The sequence below is a fragment of the Pan troglodytes genome, chromosome 1, assembly GCF_028858775.2.
Source record: "Pan troglodytes isolate AG18354 chromosome 1, NHGRI_mPanTro3-v2.0_pri, whole genome shotgun sequence".
Lineage (NCBI taxonomy): Eukaryota > Metazoa > Chordata > Mammalia > Primates > Hominidae > Pan > Pan troglodytes.
Window position 1 is genome coordinate 74,260,221 of NC_072398.2, and position 18,708 is coordinate 74,278,928.

An 18,708-nucleotide genomic window follows, 5' to 3' on the forward strand; every position below is an offset into this window, starting at 1 on the left:
GCCCCCCAATTAATATGTTGAAATCCTAACTCCCAGTACCTCCAGTATCTGTATTGGGAGATAAGGCCTTTAAAGAGACAATTAAGTTAAAATGGGTCCTTAGGGTGGGCTCTAATCCAATATGACTGGTGTCCTTATAAAAAGAGATTAGAGCTGGGCACAGTGGCACATGCCTATAGTCCTTGCTACTCAGTAGGAGGCTAAGCCATGAGGATCGTTTGAGCCCAGTAGTTCAAGATTGCAGTGAGCTATGATCACACCTGTGACTAGCCACTGCACACCAGTCTGGGCAACATGGTGAGACACCATCTCTTAAAAAAAAACAAAGAGAGAGATTAGGACACAGATAATATAGACAGAGGAATAATCATGTGAGGATACAATGAGATGGTGACCATCCCATGTGGAAACCAAGAAGAGAGGCCTCAAAAGAAATCAACCCTGCCAACATCTTGATCTTGGACTTCTAACCTTCAGAACTGTGAGAAAGCAAATTTCTGTTGTTTAAGCCTCCCAGTCTATGCATCCAACCAGCCTAAACACATATGAAGAAATGCTCATCATCACTAATCATCAGAGAAATGCAAATCAAAACCACAATGAGATACCATGTCACACCAGTCAGAATGGCTTTTGTTAAAATGTCAAAAAATAAGATGTTGGCGAGGCCGCAGAGAAAAGGGAATGCTTATACATTGTTGGTGGGAATGTAAATTACTCTAGCCACTGCGGTGAACAGATTAGAGATTTATCAAAGAAATGTTGAATTACTATTTGAACCAGCAATCCCATTACTGGGTATACACGCAGAGGAAAATAAATTGTTCTACCAAAAAGACACATGTACCTGTATGTTCACCACAAAGCTATTCATAACAGCAAAGACTTAGAATCAAGCAGGTGCCTATCAACGGTGGACTGGATAAAGAAAATGTGGTGGCTGGGCGTGGTGGCTCACGCTTGTAATCTCAGCACTTTGAGAGGCCGAGGCAGGTGGATTACCTGAGGTCAGGAGTTCAAGAGCAGCCTGGCCAACATGGTGAAACCCCATCTCTACTAATAATACAAAAATTAGCTGAGGATGGTGGCACACACCTGTATTCCCAGCTACTCAGGAGGCTGAGGCAGGAGAATCACTTGAACCCGAGAGGCGTGAGGCAAGATCGCACCATTGCACTCCAGCCTGGGCAATGAGAGTGAAACTCTGTCTCCAAAAAAAGAAAAAAAGAAAACTGAAATCACCTTTTCTGCAGCAACGTGGATGCAACTGGAGGTCATTATCCTAAGCAAACTAATGCACAAACAGAAAACCAAATACTACATGTTTTACTTATAAGTGGGAGCTAAACATTGAGTACACCTGGACTTACAGATGGGAACAACAGATACTCAGGACTACTTGAGGGAGGCAGGAAGTAGCCAAGAGCTGAAAAACCACCTGTTGCGCACCAAGCTCACTATCTGGGTGAGAGATTCCTTTGTACTCCAAGCCTCAGCATCTTGCAATATATTCATGTGACAAACCTGCACCTGTACCCTTGATTCTTTTTTTGTTTGTTTGTTTGTTTTGAGACAGAGTTTTGCTCTGTCACCCAGGCTGGAGAGCAGCGGCACCATCTCCAGTCACTGTAACCTCTGCCTCCTGGGTTCAAGCGATTCTCCTGCCTCAGCCTCCCGAGTTGGGATTACAGCTGGGATTACAGGCATGCGCCACCACACCCAGCTAATTTTGTATCTTTAGTACAGATGGGGTTTTGCCATTTTGGCCAGGCTGGTCTCAAACTCCTGGCCTCAAGTGATCCACCACCTTGGCCTCCCAAAGTGCTGGGATTACAGGTGTGGGCCACCATGCCTGGCCACACCCTCGATTCTAAAATAAAAGTTGAGTAAAGAATCCTTCCAGTGTGTATTTATTTTGTTAGGGCATCCCTAGAAAATGAATGCAGATGTAAAACAGCAGACATGAGAAACAGAAACAAAAGTATGACCTCTTCAGGAACCAATTTTGTAAGAAACTTCAGCTAAAACTTTTCAGGATAAAAGTAGCAAGAGTTAGTAGGAAGTATGGTGACTCTATGGGTTAGGGATAACAGAATAAGGCAGTGCCTGGAAAGGCTAACACACTGATAAATCCGTTGAACTTGTGCCACAATGAGAACGTGATGCTTCTCCTAGCCTAAACTACTATCAGAACACTGTTTTACCACCTCTTTATGTCGTTTGTACTCCAAGATTCCCTCACATTATAAAAATCAAAAAAGCAAAACCAATAATGAGTATTTAAAAGAGACTATATTAACTACATATACAGTAATGATTTGGGTAGGAAGTGCCTCAGGCTAAGAAAAAAGGCAAAAGGTAGATGTTCTAGATGAAAGAAATAGCTCTGTTCCTCTCACAGGTTGAAGTAACAAAATCCCCAAGTCAGAGGGTTTGGCAATGAGAAAAGAATGCCCATTTAATCACAACTATTAACTACAGCAAGGAATATAATTTTCTCCTTAGTAGTTTGTTGTCTTTAAGTGGAACTTCAGAAGGCTTGACAAACAACAGTTGGAGATATGTGAACAACATTTAAAATATTTCGCTTTTTTTGGTTTCTATGGTCATTTACATGTTGCTGCCACCATTTCAAAAAAAAAAATTTTTTTTTAGGAACAGTAGGGGAGAGAGGAGGAGAGAAAAAGGCCCAAGAGTGAAATAAGCAATTTCTCCAGAATATTAATTAGATTTAGTTATTTGCAAGGTAAATGGATCTGAGTTGGAGAAATGAAAATATGAATAATTACTCAGTAAATCTAATATATTTTATATTCCCCAGAGTAGAGGCATTGGTATCTAAAACAGTTGTGCTTTAAGTGTTTAGAACACTAAACCCTCAGGATGCAATGGCCCAGCCTTCCTAATGTAACTTATCTGAAACACCTAAGACATTTAAGTTTATTTCTTATTTATTTAGAGACAGAGTCTTGCTCTGTCGCCCAGGCCGGAGTGCAGTGGCACGATCTCAGCTCACTGAAACCTCCCCCTCCTGGGTTCAAGTGACTCTCCTGCCTCAGCCTCCCAAGTAGCTGGGACTATAGGCGTGTGTCACCATGCCCAGCTAATTTTTGTACTAATATATATATAGATATGTATATATCTATATCTATATATATTTTTTGAGATGGAGTTTTACTCTTTCGCCCAGGCTGGAGCGAAGTGGAGCGAACTCAGCTCACTGCAACCTCTGCCTTCCGGGTTCAAGAGACTCTCTTGCCCCAGCCTCCCTAGTAGCTGGGATTACAGGCACGTGTCACCACACCTGGCTAAGTTTTGTATTTTTAGCAGAGACGGGGTTTCACCCTGTTGGCCAGGCTGGTCTTGAACTCCTGACCTTAGGTGATCCACCCACCTTGGCTTCCCGAAGTGCTATGATTACAGGTGTGAGCCACTGTGCCTGGCCTAAATTTTGTATTTTTAGTAGAGACAGGATTTCACCATGTTGGTAAAGCTGGTTTCAAATTCCTGACCTCAAGTGATCGGCAAAGTATCCCAAAGTATTGGGAGGCAAAGGCAAGTATTACAGGCATGAGCCACTGTACCCAGCCAATTTCTAATTTATTTTTACTGATACATAATAATTGTACATATTTATGGAGTACATGCGATATTTTGCTCCATGAATGCTATGTGTAATGATTACATCAGAGTACTAGGATATCGATCACCTCAAACATGTATCAATTCTTTTTGTTGGGAACCTTTTGAATCTTCTATTTTGAAGTACACAATAAATTATTAACTATAGTCACCCTGATGTGCTACTGAATACTATAACTTATTCCTTCTATCAAAGTGTATGCTTGTGTGCTCATTAACCAACCTCTCTTCATTTATTTTTATTGTTGCCTAACATAATGAAATTATTTCCAGTGAGAAGCAACAAGGGTTCAGAGGAATGTTTTCTTTTCTTCTGTAAATCGGATCCCCAAACACAAATCATGAAGCACACTTTAAACATAATGTTAATACGAATTCAAGTGATAATAAATAAATAAAATAATTCAAAGAAATGTAGACTCACGGTAAATGGTTGCGGGAAAATTATTGATTACTGCTGTTCCCAATAGTGAAGACAAGTTCTAACGTTATGGCAACTCTGATAGATATAAATCACAACTACTGGATAAAAGGTAATTGGCAAAACACTTCAGAAAGGTAAACAAAATATGGAAACTCTTATTTAAGAGCATAATCATTAGGTTTTGATCCATTATAAGACTGCTGGGCGTGAATTAGGTGCAGGGAAAAAAAGAAAACTTAAAGTTTTTGAAGAAAAATAAACTACTAGGTGAGATAGCAATTCTGATGTTCTTTTTGTTGTTAATTATGCATGGAATGCATATAGTTCCAATTTTGGAACGTCTATAAAGGCATAATGCTCTATTCCTATGGTTTACTATTTCTTTTTCTAAGAAAAGAGTTGCCCAAATATAAATCAATTTTTATATCCATTAGTTTACCCATCAGGTTAATTTTAAAATGTATGCATGGCTTTCTTTTTAATGAACTGCCAGAAAATGACTGGCAGAAGTAGGTACAGGGTAGAAATAAAATGGCAGAAGCAAATAAAGAAGACAAATGTGTTCTAGCTCAGGGGTCCCTACCACCAGGCAGCGGACCAGTACCGGTCATTAGGAACCGGGCCATGCAGAAAGAGGTGCCTTGTGGGAGAGCAAGCATTATGGCCTGAGCTCTGCCTCCTGTCTGATCAGCAGTAGCATTAGATTCTCATAGGAGCGTGAACCCTATTGTGAACTGCACATGCAAGGGATCTAGACTGCTCTGTCTATGAGAATCTAATACCCTCCCCCTCCACCATGGAAAAATTGTCTTCCATGAAAATGATCCCTGGTACCAAAAAGGTTGGAGACCACTGTTCTAGCTGATTAGGAAGGGCCACAAAAGCTGAGTTTTTTAAATGTGGAAGGTGCCTGATGCCTAAGCATCTGGAGCTCTGACCTGTTTCCTCTGCCTGTTATCAACTGTTTCAGAACATGTCCAACATTAACATGTTCCCTGCTCACTGGGAATAAAACAAAACAATACCCCAATCTAAGGTGCACTGAAGACTATGAGTGTTAATAGAAGTCTCAAAGGCAAACAGTGGCAAATGCTTTGATATAGAAACTACTTCATTATCAATTTTTTTTTTGTTTGTTTGAGACACAGTCTTGTTCCATTGCCCAGGCTTGGAGTGCAGCGGTGCAATCTCCGCTCACCACAACTTCCGCCTCCCGGGTTCAAGTGATTCTCCTGCCTCAGCCTCTCGAGTAGCTGGGACTACAGGCGTGTGCCACCATGCCCGGCTAATTTTTGTATTTTTAGTAGAGACAGGGTTTCACTGTGTTGGCCAGGTTGGTCTCCAACTCCTGACCTCGTGATCCACCCGCCTCGGCCTCCCAAAGGGCTGGGATTACAGGCGTGAGCCACCGCACCCAGCTTTATTATCAATGTGTTAATTATCACATCTGTATCCTATAACATGATAACATTTCTCCAGCAGAAGATTATGATACTAAACCTAACAACTCAAATGTGGTTGTCAACATATAGAGGTCTTTATAGAAAAGGAACACAAGATGTGTTTTAATCAAAAGTGAATCTTTTCAATGGTGTACATAAAAGCACACATTTTAGATCCATGAAGTTGACAAAAACTTCTGTAGGACCTCAGTGCTAATTCAAAGAAAGCCTCTATTTCAGAGAGTACATTCTTGTTCACGTACAGCAACAACAGCCAGGAATAAATAGCAAGCAGCATGAAGAAATTAGAGGTAAATTGCTTTTAATGCAATTGTTCTTTACAGTTTTGCTCTACTGTGAAAGTTATTTTCAAAAACATTCAAATCCAGTTATGAATATGGAGGTCTTCGAAGAAAAAAAATTAAATTCTAGATAAAGGAATCTACCACTGTCTCATTAAAAACATGATTTGTGAGGGGTAAGATCAAATTGTATTTGCAACTTTAGGAGAGTAGAAAATAGTCCAGCACAATATATAGGTAATTGAGCTGGAGCAGAGCTTAGAATTTTCTGAGGCAAGTAGGTGATAAGTAACATCTTATCATTGGTAGCTATCTCTTTGGCACGGGGTAGGAAGACAATTTTGGTGTGTGAGAAGATGCTGGGTCAGGATTCTGTTTTTAACCATGAGTGCCCTTCCTCATTCCCTCATTCCCCCTACCTGCACTGCCTCTGCCATCTTTGTCTATTCCTCCCACAATGCATTTCCAACCCTTAGTCATGTGATCAGAGTAAAATAGTAGTGATGGTGGCAGAATTATTAGGACAAAGAGAAGTAAATCATAGGAGGTGGCCATGAATGCCAAAATAGTAATTGGCATGGTTTTGCTGCGATCACTGGAAATTATGAGCACGGGGCAGTTTTTTTTTTTTCTTTTTGAGATGGAGTCTCACTCTGTCGCCCAGGCTGGAGTGCAGTGGTGCAATGTCAGTTCACTGCAACCTCCACCTCCCGGACTCCAGCAATTCCCATGCCTCAGCCTCCTGAGTAGCTAGGATTATAGGCACGTGCCACCATGCCTAGGGAAATTTTTGTATTTTAGTAGATACGGGGTTTCACCATGTTGGCCAGGCTCATCTTGAACCCCTGAGCTCAGGCGATCTGCCCGCCTCAGCCTCCCAAGGTGCTAAGATTACAGGGGCGAGCCCAGGGCAATATTACTTTCTAGTATCAGAAAGTTCTCTTTAAAATATATGAATTTTTGAGGAAAAGATGCTTTTTATCTTGGGTAACCCCCAATAAGGGAATTAATCTCCTCTTCCGCCATTCTTCCTGAGTCCAATAATTCTTTGTTCCCTTCTCCCAGGCCCTTTTCTTGTAGTCTTTCAGTCCCATCTATCTTCACTCTCTTTTCTATTAATTAGACTCCATTTCCCATCATGTCAACCACTCTCCTGCTATTAGCCTCATCTCCTCAACCCTGTGGTGTACCAGTGTCAGAAACTACCAGCTCAAAAGTGACTCTTAATATTCAGAAATTGAGTGGGGCGGTTAAGTCATTGGTGGCTTGAAATTTGGCCATGGTGGGAGTATTCATACCATGGAAATGGGCAAACGCTACAAATCAGGGATACCTCTTTCTCTACTCCCTCTTACTCCCCAACCCAATATACAGTTTATTAGCACAACTGCCCTGGCCCCATGTCCTTCCTTTGCCTCATATTGGCAAACCTCAACTGTGGTTAAAATAACCATCTGTCTTCTTCATATATACATTTGGACTACTAAATGTTTCTAAAGAAAATTACAAAACACTAGATTTTTGCCACTATGAACTCATAGTCTACAACAATATAGACTAGCTGTTCGTTTGAGTTTTTCCAGTCTAAAAGCTCTTCCATGTTTCTCAAAGCTGTCACTTTACTGCATTCCCTTCATCCTAGATCCTGTTTAACAGAAACAATAGAAAACTTCAAATGAAATATCCTCAATTTCTTCCTCACCAAACTACACATTCACCATTTTCCCCATCCTTCCCTTGCCTATTCCCTCCAGCTTGTAATGAAAGGTCCATTCTTTTGAGGTTAATCCCTTACCTCCTCAGAGTCCTTTTCCTGTTAATATATTTCCCTTTCTTTATTTAATCTTTAACTTTTCTCTTTCTGTGGGCTTTTCCTTCTTATTGGTAGATGAAGTGGTTTGGTCCCTGGATATCAACTGTCATCATTCTCTGAACTACAGTCACACTGGCCTTCTCCTAGTTTCTACAACTTACTATATTCTCTCCCTCTTCACAGGCTTTGCATATGCTGCTTTTCAGTCTGGAATACCTTGTAATCTCAGTTCAAGAATGCTTTCTCTAGATCATTGAGTCAAAGTCAGGTTCCTTTGCTCTTTGCTCTCATATATCTTCATTATATCTCTTCTGAACATTTATCTCACTCTGTAAGTATACATTTATTAAGGTGATTAAATTAACACTGTGAATTCCATGAGCTCTGAGAGCATATGTGCTTTTGCTCAATCTCATATTCCCTGGGTCTATCTGGTACAATGCCTGGCATATAGTAGGTGCTCAAAGAAGAAATTAAGATTCATTGGAAATTTTTTAGCATTAAAGACTCATCTTTCCCATCCTCCAAAAATCCATCTTAGTCTCAACATCCTCTTATCTCTCTCTCTTGTACTTACTCATCTCTCTCTCTCTCATACTTACTCTCAGGCTTGCTGACTATCTCTTTTTTTTTTTTTTTTTTTTTTTTTAGAGACAGGCAGGGTCTTGCTCTGTCACCTGGGCTGGAATGCAATGACACAGTCATAGCTCACTGCAGCCTCCAACTCCTGGGCTCAAGCCATCCTTCCACTTCAGCCAATCAAGTAGCTAGGACTCCAGGCATGTGCCACTATGCCCAGATAATTTTTGGAGTTTTTTTGAGACAGGGTCTCACTCTTGTCACCCAGGCTGGAGTGCAGTGGCATGATCTTAGCTCACTGCAACCCATGCCTCCCAAGCTCAAAAAATCCTCCCATCTCAGCCTCCTGAGTAGCTGAAACTACAGACACATGTCACCATGCCTGGCTAATTTTTTTTTTTTCTTTTTTACTGGTAGAGACGGGGTTTCACCATGTTGCCCAGGCTGGTCTTAAACTCCTGGGCTCAAGTGATCCACCTGTCTCAGCCTCCCAAAGTGCTGGGATTACAGGTGTGAGCCATCACACCCAGCCTTTTCAAATATTTTGTAGAGATGGGGTCTCACTTCGTTGCCCAGGCTGCTCTCAAACTCCTGACTTCAAGTGATCCTCCTACCTCGGCCTCCCAAAGTGTTGGGACTACAGGTGTGAGCCACCATGCTCAGTCCAATTACTGGCTATCTCTTCCATTTTCCATCCTCTCCCCATACTAACCTTCTTAGAAAAACAGTCTCATCTTCATTTCTCTATTTACTCACCTGCTATTTATTCCTTGAATCATTTGCTTTTATTTGTCATAACTTAACTGAAACTACTTTCATTAAGACCATTAAGGATGTCTTTTCGTTAAATATTGCACAATAGCTACTTTCCACTTCTCAGTACCTTATACATGACCTCTAGGTACCACTGACACTTGTTCAACTCCTTCCTTCTTGAAAACAAACACGTTTTCCCTTAGTGTTCACAGTCATACTCTCCTGGGTTTCTTCCTGCCTTCTAGTCTCACCAGCTTCTATTCCCTCGTCTGTATTTTACATGTGAATGCATCTATCCTCCACCCTTCTCTCTGCTCATGGTATATACTCCTCTATAAGAATTCACCCACTCCCATGGTTTCAATGCTGATGACTCCCAAATGTCTACTTTTAGCTCAGATCTCACTTCAGTATCCACCTGCCTATTGGATATTTATATCTACTTGGATATGAGTTGTGGATATGTACCACGAACAACATATTCAAAAGTTAACTCATTATCTTTAGTGCTTATAATTTGTTCTCGTTTGTTTCCTTTCTCAGTGTGATTTCCACCAAGTTGCTTAAGTAAGAATCCTAAGTGCTATCGCTGGCTCTCTTTATCTGCCCTGATGCTCACATATAATCACTAAAATCTGTTAATTTTATGTCTTGAATGTCTCTGGAATTCATCCATAATTTCTTCAGCCTATTACAAAAACTCTGGTCTCTTCTCACCTAGATGACTGCGACAGCTCCTGAAATGGTCTGTCACCAATACCGAATCTTAACCCTTTCAATCCATTCCCACACAGCAACCAGAATGACCTTCCTAACAATAACCTGATAATTTATGTCTCCTATTTTAAATCCTTCAGTGCTTATCACTCCCCTCAGGATAAAATCCAAATTGCTTACCATGGTTTACAAGGCTCTGCACAAGCTGGCTGGCTCCTGCTTACCTCTCTAGTCTTTTCTCTATCTACTCCCCTAACTGCCTCTCCCTCCTTGCAACCTACTCTCCAGTCATGACCTACATTCAGGTCTTGGGCAACTCCATATTTTTTTTACCTATGGGCTTCTGCATATTCTCTGCATGAAACATCCTTCTCCCTGCCTTGATACACTCCTTAACTCCTAATAATCTTTCAGATTTCATTTTAACTCTTACTTCCTCTGAAAAGTCCTCTTGGCATAGTTCCTGGGACACAACAGGCACTCAATAAATAACTTTTCTTTCCTAATTTTCTTCCTTTAGGTTAATGTCAGATTTTGCCTTTTAATTTTGCTCAAATTATTTTACTAATGAAATACAAGTGAAATAAGCTAACATATTTTTAAAAGCTCTATTATAAAGCTCTACCAACAGAAAATTTTGGATGATTGTGCTTATGAACTTTGCTACTACTGAAGTCCATCGTAAATATGGTACTTGGAACATTATTCCAAATAAAAATCAACTTAAAAACAAAACAAAACAAAACAAAAGGACTGACCAGTGCAGTGGCTCACGCCTGTAATCCCAGTACTTTGGGAAGCCAAGGTGGGTGGATCATGAGATCAGGAGATCGAGACTATCCTGGCCAACATGGTGAAACCCTGACTCTACTAAAACACAAAAAATTAGCCAGGCATGGTGGCGCGCGCCTGTAGTCCCAGCTACTCGGAAGGCTGGGCAGGGGAACTGCTTGAACCAGGGAGGCGAAGGTTGCAGGAGGCAGGGATCGCGCCATTGCATTCCAGCCTGGTGACAGAGCAAGACTCCATCTCAAAAAAAAAAAAAAAAAAAGACTTGTTTCTTAGCCTTTGGAGAATAATTCTCAGGAAAAGTTTACATGGCCATAGAGCTAAGCTACATATGCACCTATTTGAGCTGTAAGGAGGCATAAAATACTGAATCATAAATCATAAACCAATCAAATACCTGACAGTTTCTGACCAACGGGAATGGTAATTTCATCAATTCAACCTGATACAATATAAATGGTATTGAATAAAAATATGTAGAAAAACAGGTAATCAGATCAAGAATTACAAAGATTATGTGTATATGCACTTAATAAAGCTATATATTACGAGGCCTGGTATGGTGGCTCACGCCTGTAATCCTAACACTTTGGGCAGCCAAGGGGGGTGGATAACCTGAGGTCGGGAGTATGAGACTAGCCTGACGGAGAAACCCCATCTCTACTAAAAATAGAACATTATCTGGGCATGGTGGTGTATGCCTATAATCCCAGCTACTCGGGAGGCTGAAGCAGGAGAATTGCTTGAACCCGGGAGGCGGAGGTTGCAGTGAGCTGAGATGGCACCATTGCACTCCAGCCTGGGCAACAAGAGCAAAACTCTATCTCAAAAAAAAAAAAAAAAAAAAAAAAAAAGCTATGTATTATGTTACTAAGAAAAACAAAATGCTCATATGTTCATACAAAGAAATCCAAATTTCTGGTAATTCAGAGTCTCCGAAGCCAAAATCCAAGTTTAAGAAGCTCTGCAATGGCAGCATTTTTAACTATAAGGCAAAAATCAAAGTATGATATTTAATAAAAACTGACTCCCTGGGAAAATACAGGATATTCATATTAGGCACTTTAAACATCTTTTATTTAGGTCTTGATTTCAATATTAAAAGTAACCAAATGACTGTTCAAAGTAAAGCCTGATGGGTCAATATGTTTTCTGATTTTGGCCTAGTTGAAACCATAGGAACAGAAGGGTATTAGAATAACTTGGAGTCACATTAGTTAAATTACCAGTTTAGAAGCTATTGAAAATGTTCCTGATATTTAATGTCATACAAGTTTTGGAAAAATAAAATTATTTATCCAATCTAATGTGCTTTATTAACAAATCTTGTTGGTACACTCACAGAAATAAACCACATACAGAGCTAACAAGTTATTTTTTGCTTGCAACTGCTGCATCTATTTTAAAGCCAGTTTCAGTTTCACTGAAATCACTGGTTACAGTTCCTTAAAATTAAAGGAAAGTGATTATTTTGGGGGGTAATTAAATGGGAACATGTCCATTCAAAAAAGACACAACTATATACAACACCAACTTTGAAAATAATTTAAAAATTTTTAAAACTTGATTACTTTTGGCAGAAATTCTATCTTTAATCTTAAATAGGCTATGGATAAGGAGTTAAACTTTCTTGCCTATTCCATGCCTGCAGTCACCTTTGTCCATGAATGCTTTGTCTAACACATAAGTCTCAGTCTATAAGTCCATCATCTCCTAAAATTTCCAACTGCCAGCACAAGCTGCTGTAATGATGGCATGATGACTCACATCCTTACCTACACATGCACTTCCATTATTCATTGTAACACCTCGTCATCTACAGCCTCTCATGGGTTGTGGCAGATCAGAGTGGGGAACGGGGAGGTGGTAGGAACAGTGGGATAGGTCTTAGTGTTTTTTCAAAACTACAAGCTATTGTAAAATCGATTTAGTGGGTTGTGGTCAGCCTTTTGGTTTGGGGATTTTCTTGGGATCCGGGGAGAAGTTTAAAATAGAATACAATACAATACAATAGGTTGGGCAATGGTGGCTCACACCTGTAATCCCAGCAGTTTGGGAAGCTGAGATGGACGGATTACTTGGGGTCAGGAGTTCGAGACCAGCCTGGCCAACATGGTGAAACCCTGTCTCTACTAAAAATACAAAAATAGCCAGGCGTGGTGGCACATGACTGTAGTCCCAGCTACTCAGGAGGCTGAGGCAGGAGAATTGCTTGAACCTGGGAGGTTGCAGTGAGCAGAGATTGTGCCACTGCACTCCAGCCTGGGCAACAGAATGAGACTCCATTTCAAAAAAAAAAAAGGAAATACAATACAATAGAACAAAAAACATCAGAGTGCCTCAGTGCAAGGGTAAGTATCTCTTCAGTTATGTGTATGTAAGTACGTACATATAGTCATGGTCTTGACATAAAAGCAACCAAAATATAGGTCTTGGTTTAAAAACAATTTTAGACCTTTGGATTGGAGACCTACATTCTAGTCCCAGCACAATCCCAGCCCAATACTGGATGACTTATGTCTTCCTTCTTTCAGTTTCACCTCACATCTGCCTCACAATCATTCACTCTACAATTATATGTTATAAATGAAATGGTGTCCTGTGGATACCGTCTTAAATATCCAAGAAAAAGGCATTCTCCTTAGATAATGCAAAGAAAACCCCACAAAAAACTATTAAAACTTTACAAATTATTAAATTATTAAAAAATTTAAATTATTGAAACCTTATTAAAAGCTTTAAAAATATTCATATTTAACTATTCATGTCCAAAAAATTTATTCTGGTTGTGCCCAGCACTTCCCTTCCAGGAGCAGTCCATTTGGATTATATTTTGAACTTGTTTTCTAACATTTTACGCTTCTCCATCTCTCAGATCCCATGTTTCTGGATTGATAATAACTAGCCACCTCCAGGAACTTCATAAATTATATTGGAGAAAAAATTTTTCCCTATACATTTCATGTTTTTCAATTGTTTTCCTGGGTTTCTTTTGTCCTCAGTGACTTGGCAATCCTCTGAGATTTCCCTTGAAAACCTTTAACTTTTCACCTTACCTGTACCTCTTATTTCTCGACTCTTTTATTCTTAGAAATAAATATTTTATTTTAAAGGATGCCTACAACATTGACCCAATTTACAATAATTCTCTCTGGCATCTCCGAAACAATCAGTTGGCTGAAGCCTACCTTTCAAACTCACCACCCACAAAATTCAGTCAAAGGCATCATGCCCACTAGAATATACTTTCAAAGTTACAAATAAATGTGGCTTACACGTTGGCCAAATAAAACAATCAGTCGTGAAGGCTTTAAAGAGTTTGCATTTCAGAATGAAAACTTCAGAAATCCATCTTTCTTATGATAGCTTTGGAAAATGATCTCTTTGAATATAAAGCTCACTTGAAAGACAAAATAATTTTTTTCTGCCCAGTTACTTACTTTCAGTGTACTTTTTAACTGTACTTTTTAACATTTATAATTTGATTTAAATTTAAAATGATTGTGTTATACCAAAAAATGTTACAGTGGCTCTGGTGCCTAAAAGAAGTCTGTGTCAAAGTACCTTTTAAGTAATATGCTTAATAAGTTGATGGTGACTCTTATCTCCTAGTTGCGTAGTTCAAAATCAGTGCAATCATTTTAACTCTTCCTTTCTCCTCACACTCACATTTAATATATCAGGAAATCTTATTGGTTCTCTTTCAAAAATACTCAGGTTCCAACCATCTCCATCTCCACTCCATCTCTATCTCCACTGTTAACACCCTGGTTCAGTCTATCATCATCTCTCAAGAGGATTACTCCAAAATCTCCTGTCTGATGTCCCTACTTCTCTTACCTTCCTATGGTTGTTTTTAACAAAATAGCCATTGTGATCCTTTAAAAACCTCAGACAGATCATATCATTGCTCCACTAAAAACCCTGCAAGAGCTCCCTGCTTCACTCAAAGTAAAGCCTAAATGCTTACAATGGCCTACATTTTCTGGCTCTTTGTGAGCATTCCTACTACTCCCATTTCATTCACTTCACTCCAGCTGCACTGGCCTTCCTGTTTCTCAAGCCCACCCAGGCATGAGGCAGTCTCTGGACCTTTGAACTGGCTATTGACTCTGCCTAGAAAGCTTTTCCCCAGGACATCTCCATGACTAATCTCTCATCTCCTTCATTGACTCAGTGAGGTCCACATTGACTATCTAATAACAATCATAACCTTTGCTCCCCCACCAATCCAACCTCCCTTTATCTTCCCCTACTCTCTTTTTTTTCACAGCTATTTATCACTTTCTAACATGTTAAATAAATAATATACTGATTATGTTGCTTATTGTCTGTTTCCTTCTGCAAGAATGTAAAGTCCCTAAGACCAGGATCTCTGTTTGTTTAGGAAAACAATTTATATTTATGTTATGGTTAGGTAAAAAGATACCCTGGTATATTGTAGAGGTATAAGAATTAACATCAGTAAATTGGTTCCAAATATTTTAAGAGTGCTCTCTCACCTTAATACTACAACTTTCTGGAAAGAGTTTTCAATTTCAAATTGATTTATAAAATGTGTTTAGCTTTATCAGACATGTGACATGGACCAATGTATCCACAGATATTTGGCAGGTGTGGGATGGGAATGGGCAGATCAAGACTCAAACTTCCCAAGTCACTTAGAGAAATGAAAGCATTGCCTAAGCAAGCTTTTCTTGCTTTGTCCTAAATAATCTTAAAACAGATGGCAAAAGCTAAATACTAAGTCTGCTTCCATGGAAACCACTATCACAGCAGCCCACTCTAGAGCCCCACCTATGAGATAAATGTTTATCTTCCTATTGTTATAATCTGAGCCTGCCAACTTTAAGTCCTACTAGAAGGTACAGCTACTATACACACATTAGCCTGACAAACACATCTGGGAGAAATCAGTTCATACACAATCTAATCTTAAACATAATCAAACCTTGCAACACATCTGGGAGAAATCAGTTCATACACAATCTAATCTTAAACATAATCAAACCTTGCAACATATAAAAAAATTTTTACATAATTTGTCATATTATTCTGCACTCATATTTTACCTTTATTATATAAAAACTCATGTTCTTACTTTAATATTGCAAGCCTGCTCCATCAGTCTTCTTGCATTTTCCTCTGCCCTGTATCTCTTTGGAAGCTGAACTCTAAAGAACTTTAAAGCACCTTCAAAATCAGCCTGCAGAAGGTCTTCCTTTGAGGTCTGCAAAATAATCATCAAGAATCGTCATTACATTTCAGCCTGCTTTGAGGACAAATATATTTCAAAAAGAATTTATATTTTCTTGAATATATTTTTATAGCTAAGATCTAAGTTAGTTCCAAACATTTTAAGAAGATATTTCTAACATTTCACTATTTAGATGATGTTACTATAAGCTGAAATAAATCACCATAAATCACAGAAGCAATCTAAGAGTTAATGAACAAACTAACATACTGAATTCATATTACCTGAAAATTAGAATGATGGTTCCTGGCAAAGCTTACCAAGTTATAGCTCTGAGAAAAGAATAAGGCTAAAAAAGGAAAAGAAACTGGACTCTAGGACTAATCTGTGACTTCAGCTCAATGAACATTTTAAGGATATTATTAAAAAGCTGGCTGAAGACATAGAAAATGCAACCAAAATACATCAGTTACACAATAAACACCTAATGGGAAGATAGCTTTTCAACTAATGACAGCAGCAGTTCAAGTGAAAAGAATAGGAAATTGATCCCATACCTTGAAGAATGCTATGAAAAAGTAAATGAAACAAACCACCTAACTACTGATCTCTTCTGAAAACTATTGTTTACCAAATTTACTTCTTCAAAAAATAAAAAACCATTTGGAAATAAATATATCTGTGCACAGAAAAAAGACTAAAAAGAAAACAAAATGTTTATCTGTATAGTGGAATCATGGGTTACCACTTATTTTTACTTTTTTTGAGACAGGGTCTCCTGTTGCCCAGGCAGGAGTGCATAGTGCAATCATGGCTCCCTGCAACCTCAACCTCCCAGGCTCAAATGATCCTCCCGCCTCAGCCTCCTGAGTAGATGGAACTACAGGCACACACCACCACACCCAGCTACTTATAATTTTTTTTTTTTTTAAATAGAGATGGGAGTCTCACTCTGTTGCCCAAGCTGATAACTCCTGGGCTCAGGGTATCTTCCCACCTCAGCCTCCCAAAGTGCTGGGATTACAGGCATGGGTCACTGTAACCTGAAGGTTATTTTTTTCATTACATTTTGTTATACTTTCTGTATAACGCTTTTATAATAAGAAAGACAATAAATATTTTAATAAACAGCTATAAACAACTTTGGCAAACACTGTGATACATATTATAGATTTAGGAAGATGAGTACACAGAAGCCAAAAACAAATTAGATGTTTTACAGTCAGTACTTAATAGTCAAAAACTTCAACAATTAAAAAAGCACCCAGAAATCACATAACTATATGCTGTGTCAAAATATTACTTTATTTAAATTAAAATGTAAAGCTGATTAAAGACTGCACTGAAAAAGTAGGCAGGAAGCCAGAGAAATTCCTGCTTGTAACAGGGTCTCAGTTTTCGTCATCACCACCCTGGTCCAAGTTATTATCATGACTAGCAAGACATGTAGTCCAATCCTAGCAACATCTTGTAATCTAGATTTTAGCTCAATATAAGATCAGAGTGAGACCTTCTCTGAGCACTTAAATTCTTCCTCCTAGCCCATTCCCCACCAATTCACTTTCCAGTTTTATATCTGCTCCCCTTCTTCCCCTCTTTGTCTGTCTTTCACACTGCTACATCCACAGCAACAAGAACAATGCCCAGAATATAGGAGGCACTCAAATTTCTAACAGAATAAATGAATGAAATCTACTTTCATCTCTCTTTTGCTACAGTTTGCTTCCCTTTTCCCCTGCCCTTTAAACAGAAATGTGAAAGAAAAGAACATATTCATACCAGGCAGTTTCACAAAGGTCCACAAATTAGTAATCAAAAAATGGAGCTAGGCTAACAGTGGTAATGAAAAAACAAAAAACTCCAGTACATCTCAGATTTCTCTTTCCTCATAAACATACAGATGCAATAGCAACAAGTGGTGGAGAATGCTTAGCATGCTCTCAACTCACCTTAACTTAGCTGGAAAAGGCAGTTACTGGAAACAACTTCAGTCTGAGAGAGAGCCTCTCTAACTAAAATATCAACTGCTGAATTATGGGGGAAAGCATCCAGCTACCAATTCTACCAGATGTACCACACATCCCTAGACTTCGTTTTTCACATGTAATACCAGTTCTGATGATTAGCTCTCTGGTAGTGGTTTGGACAATTCCAGACAAACTGCTTCCAGGGTTTGTGGAGAAACAGGATTAACCCTTTCCTCACTACCAAAAGTCCTCTGAAGGCACCTCTTCTATTTTCAATCCTATTAACCTCTAGTTACCTGGAAACAGATGCCCCAAAATGGTGATGGGCGATCTCTTCTCTGCAGACAGTAGCATAGTTATCTAATTTTCTAATATTGCCAAGGCCTAATTTCAAATCCAGCCTTTTAGCACATACAAAAGCAGATAGATTGGTATCAAGAATGAGGAATCCTACATTCTCACACACCGGACCTCTAGTCAAGCAGGGATGGCCATGTAGGCAGAGATGCTGCTTAGGAGAGGCTAATAGCCTCAGGGAGGGTACAGCAATGGGGTTCCCACCAGGGTGGGGCTGAAGCCTAACTCAGGTTAAGTCTCTGGACACGAGAAGCCAGAGTTCCCTGTGGCTGTCCTTTCCTAGACATTGTTGGTGTTGATATTGCTGCAAGTCACATGGATTGCCCAGCTCAGTTAAGCTCAAGAAGAGAGGAGATCTGGCAACCATGGGGCAGGGAGGCTCAAGTATACAAAGGTGTGAAAACTGCATCTTATTCAATTTGCTAACCTCAGCCTCTGGAGTACTTGACACATTAAAGGTACTCAGGGTTGCAAAGGATGTAATAAATTCATTTTAACTTCAACTTTGGCAAACTTGTAGTGCTATCTAAGTTTTCCCATTTAAAAAATGGGAATATCTTTAATCACAAGTATTTGAGAATGAGGCCGTGCTTGGTGGCTCATACCTGTATTCCCAGTACTTTGGGAGGCCGAGGCGGGTGGATCACTTGAGGTCAGGGGTTCGAGACCAGCCTGACCAACACGGTGAAACTCCATCTCTACTAAAAATATAAAAAAAATTAG

At 39.4% G+C, this 18,708-nt stretch overlaps 1 protein-coding gene across 31 annotated transcripts in view; it reads right to left on the minus strand.

Moving 5' to 3' along the window:
• RABGAP1L (RAB GTPase activating protein 1 like) overlaps positions 1-18,708 on the minus strand; it is an 831,104-nt gene that overhangs the window by 162,005 nt on the left and 650,391 nt on the right. For all 31 annotated transcript variants that reach the window (XR_010157113.1, XR_010157108.1, XR_010157115.1 and 28 more), the window contains one exon: positions 15,566-15,694. Coding sequence is in view for 24 of the 31 variants with exons in the window: in XM_054673497.1 (XP_054529472.1) it covers positions 15,566-15,694 (129 nt within the window). In the remaining 7 variants the exon portion in view is untranslated. The remainder of the gene's footprint in view (positions 1-15,565; positions 15,695-18,708) is intronic.